This window comes from Eimeria tenella, genomic scaffold (assembly GCF_000499545.2).
Source record: "Eimeria tenella Houghton genomic scaffold, Eth_scaff1254, whole genome shotgun sequence".
Lineage (NCBI taxonomy): Eukaryota > Apicomplexa > Conoidasida > Eucoccidiorida > Eimeriidae > Eimeria > Eimeria tenella.
Window position 1 is genome coordinate 1 of NW_013543722.1, and position 3,086 is coordinate 3,086.

Consider the following 3,086-nt stretch of genomic DNA (forward strand, 5'->3'; position numbering starts at 1 on the left):
AGCAACAGCAGCAGCAGCTGCAGCTAGCCGGAAGACCCGCAGGGAATGCTGCGCTGCAGCAGCTGCTGGTGACCCCCGAGGCTTCCGCCAGCCAACCGCCAGCAGCAACAGCAGCAGCAGCAGCGGGCGGGGGCGGCAGCCCTCCCGCCGTGTCTGCTGCGCTGCAGGCGTACGGGTGCCCCCCGGGCGTGTCGGCTGCAGCAGCAGCAGCAGCAGCAGCAGCAGCAGGCGTTGCAGGCGGAGACCCCAGCATCGATATGGCAGCAAGAGTCAGCAGCGGGACTTGGCTTGTCTACAGATATGAACTTTGCAGAAGTCACTTTTTGCTGGACAGCTACATAAAAGCTTTATTTCGTTTCTCGCTGCTGCAGCAGCTGTTTCACTCCCACTGCGTGAGCCAGCAGCTGCAGCTGCGGCTGCAGCAGCAGCTGCTGCTGCTCCAGGAGAAACGCACCAGGAGCAGCAGCCCCACCCACGGGCCCGCTGCCCAGGTCCCGGCAGCAGCAGCAGCAGCAGCAGCAACAGCAGCCGCTGCTGCCAGCAAGTTGCCGGCGCTGCCCATGGCGCCGCAGGAGCTGCAGCAAGAGCTGCAAAGCATCCGCCGAGATTTGCTGCTGGGCGTTGCTGCTATATTTGAAGAGATACAGGACGACCGCTATTTGCTGCCGGTGCTGCAGCAGCCGCCACAGCCTCCAGTGCAGCAGCAGCAGCAGCAGCAGCAGGTGGCGCAGCAGCAGCGCCAGCGGGACGCGGCTCAGTCGCCGCCGTCCTCTTCCGCGGCGTCGCCGTACAGCGACACCAGCAGCAGCAGCAGCAGCGCAGCAGCAGCAGCAACTGCTACTGCTGCTGCAACAGCAGCAGCCCTTGCTGCGTCGGAAGAGCCGACGGGGTCTCCCTCCGGCTGCAGCAGCCCGGTGGGCGTCCGCTCTTCGGGAGCAGCAGCAACCGGGGAAGCAGCAGCAGCCGCAGCAGCAGCAGGAGGGGGAGGGCTGGCTTTAGAACTGGAGTATCTGTCGCCGGTGGGGAGAGAAGGCAGCAGCTGGCTTGTTGCAGCAATTGAAGGCCACTTGCTGCTGCTGCGGTCTCACCGCTGCTGCCAAGAAGGAGGCTGGTGGTCCACTGAGTTTCTTTCTCGGCGAGATGTCCGGACCACTGTGCATGCAGATTTGTTTTTGCTGCTGCCTCTTTCGGTGCTCTGTGGGGCGCTGAAGCGTCCCTGCAGCTGCAGCAGCAGCAGCAGCAGCACGGGCAGCAGCAGCACCAGCAGCAAGTGCACCACCAGCGACGCGACCGACGCCGCGGCGTCGCCCGCGGAGAGCTCCGACGCAGACCGGCAGCAGCAGCAGCAGCTGCTGCTGCTGCAGCAGCAGCAGCAGCAGGAACAGTGCAGGTGCTCCTGCCCAGCGCACGCCCAACTGGCCGCCGTATTTGAAGAGCAGGAGGCGGAGCTGATGAGCAGCCGCTGCAGCGCAGCAGCAGCAGCAGCAGCAGACGACAACTGCTCGCAGCTCTTCGACTGCAGCAAAAGAGGTGCTGCGCTGCTGCTGCCTGTGGCTCTAAGAGACATAGCAAACGTTTTGTTTTGCCCCTGCAACTTTGTGACGCGGCTGGCGGTGCTGCGGCCGCAGCAGCAGCTGCAGCAGCAGCTGCTGCAGCTGCACCAGCAGCTGCTGGACCCCCTGCTGCCGCTGCTGCCTCTTTCTGTTGCTGCTGATTGGAAAAGAGATAGTGTTAATGGGGGGCCCTTTTTGCTGCCTTCTTCTGAAGTCTCGCGGCTGCGGACTCTGTCTCGAATAGCAGCAACAGCTCCGTGGTGGCACGCGCGGGCGCGGCAGATATACGAGCAGCAGCAGCAGCAGCAGCAGCAGCAGCAGCTCACGCTGCTCCCCGCCCAGCAGCAGCAGCAGCAGCAGCAGTACCTGCAGCAGCGAGTCCCCATACAGCCCCTCGTCAAGCGCTGCAGGTACTGCAGCTATTCTGGTCTTGCTGCTGCTGCGGATTTGGTGCAGTCCGTGGAGCAGTCGGTGCTTGCTGCTGCTCATTGCTGCAGCTGCTGCAGCAGCAGCCCCTTCCCCCCCGCCCCCGTCCCGGTGGACCCAACTGCTGCTGCCATTGCTGCTGCTGCAGCAAGCAGCAGCAGACACAGAAAGCCCCTCACTGCAGAGCAGCGCCGGCGGGCGCGTGCTGCTGTTGTTGCTTTCATTACAGCAGAAGAGCGCTGCGAGGCAGCATTTGCTGCTGCAGCAACTGCAGCACAGAGCAGCAGCTGCATGGGCATGCTGCTGCAGCAGCAACACTTGGCGGCCCAGCAGCAGCAACAGCTGCTGGTGCAGCAGCAAGCAGCTGCTGCTGCTGCAGCAAGGATGCATGCGTCGGATTTGTCAAGAGCAGCAAGTTCACCTCAAGGAGTTCTATCGCTGCTATCATCTTTTGCTGCTCAGCATCAGCTCTCTTCTCTGACTCCGCAGCAGCTGCTGGTGCCTCCGTTTGTGCAGCAGGTGCAGCGCATGCAGCAGCAGCTGCTGCAGATGCAGCAGCGGCTCATAGGCATGCCGCAGCAGCAGCGGCTGCCGCAGCAGCCGCAGCCGCAGCAGCAGCAACTGCTAATCCAGCAGCAGCAACAAAGATTCCCTCATCAGCTCCCGCCCTACACCCAAACGCAGCACCAGCAACAGCAGATGCAGCACCCCCAGCTGCAGCAGCAGCAGCAGCTTCAGCAGCAGCAGCTCCAGCAGCAGCAGCTCCAACAGCAGCAGCAGCTGCAACAGCAGCCGTACCAGCAGCAGCGAAATCCCAGACTGCACCCGCAGGAGCAGCAGCACCTGCAGCTGGCTCACCAAGGCGACCACCAGGAGCAGCCACAACAGCAGCAGCAGCAGCCGCAGCAGCAGCAGCAGCCGCAGCAGCAGCAGCAGCAGCAGCAGCAGCAAGTGCTGCAAATGCAGCACTTCCAACAACAGCAGGCGCTGCAGCAAGTTCAGCACCAGCAGCAACTGCAGCAGATCTACAGACCTCCGCGGTCTCGCACATTGGACGGCGGCAGCAGCAGCAGCAGCAGCACCACCGGAGCGGAACAGCGGAGAAGC

The 3,086-nt window shown here is 63.5% G+C and overlaps 1 protein-coding gene across 1 annotated transcript; it reads left to right on the forward strand.

Moving 5' to 3' along the window:
• Positions 1-257: 257 nt before the first annotated feature.
• On the forward strand, positions 258-2,975 carry ETH_00035365 (uncharacterized protein; the record flags this gene model as incomplete). The annotated part of the gene is made up of 1 exon (XM_013378982.1): positions 258-2,975. A coding segment is annotated over one exon (2,718 nt), but the record flags the coding sequence as incomplete, so codon positions are not given.
• Positions 2,976-3,086: the final 111 nt, after the last annotated feature.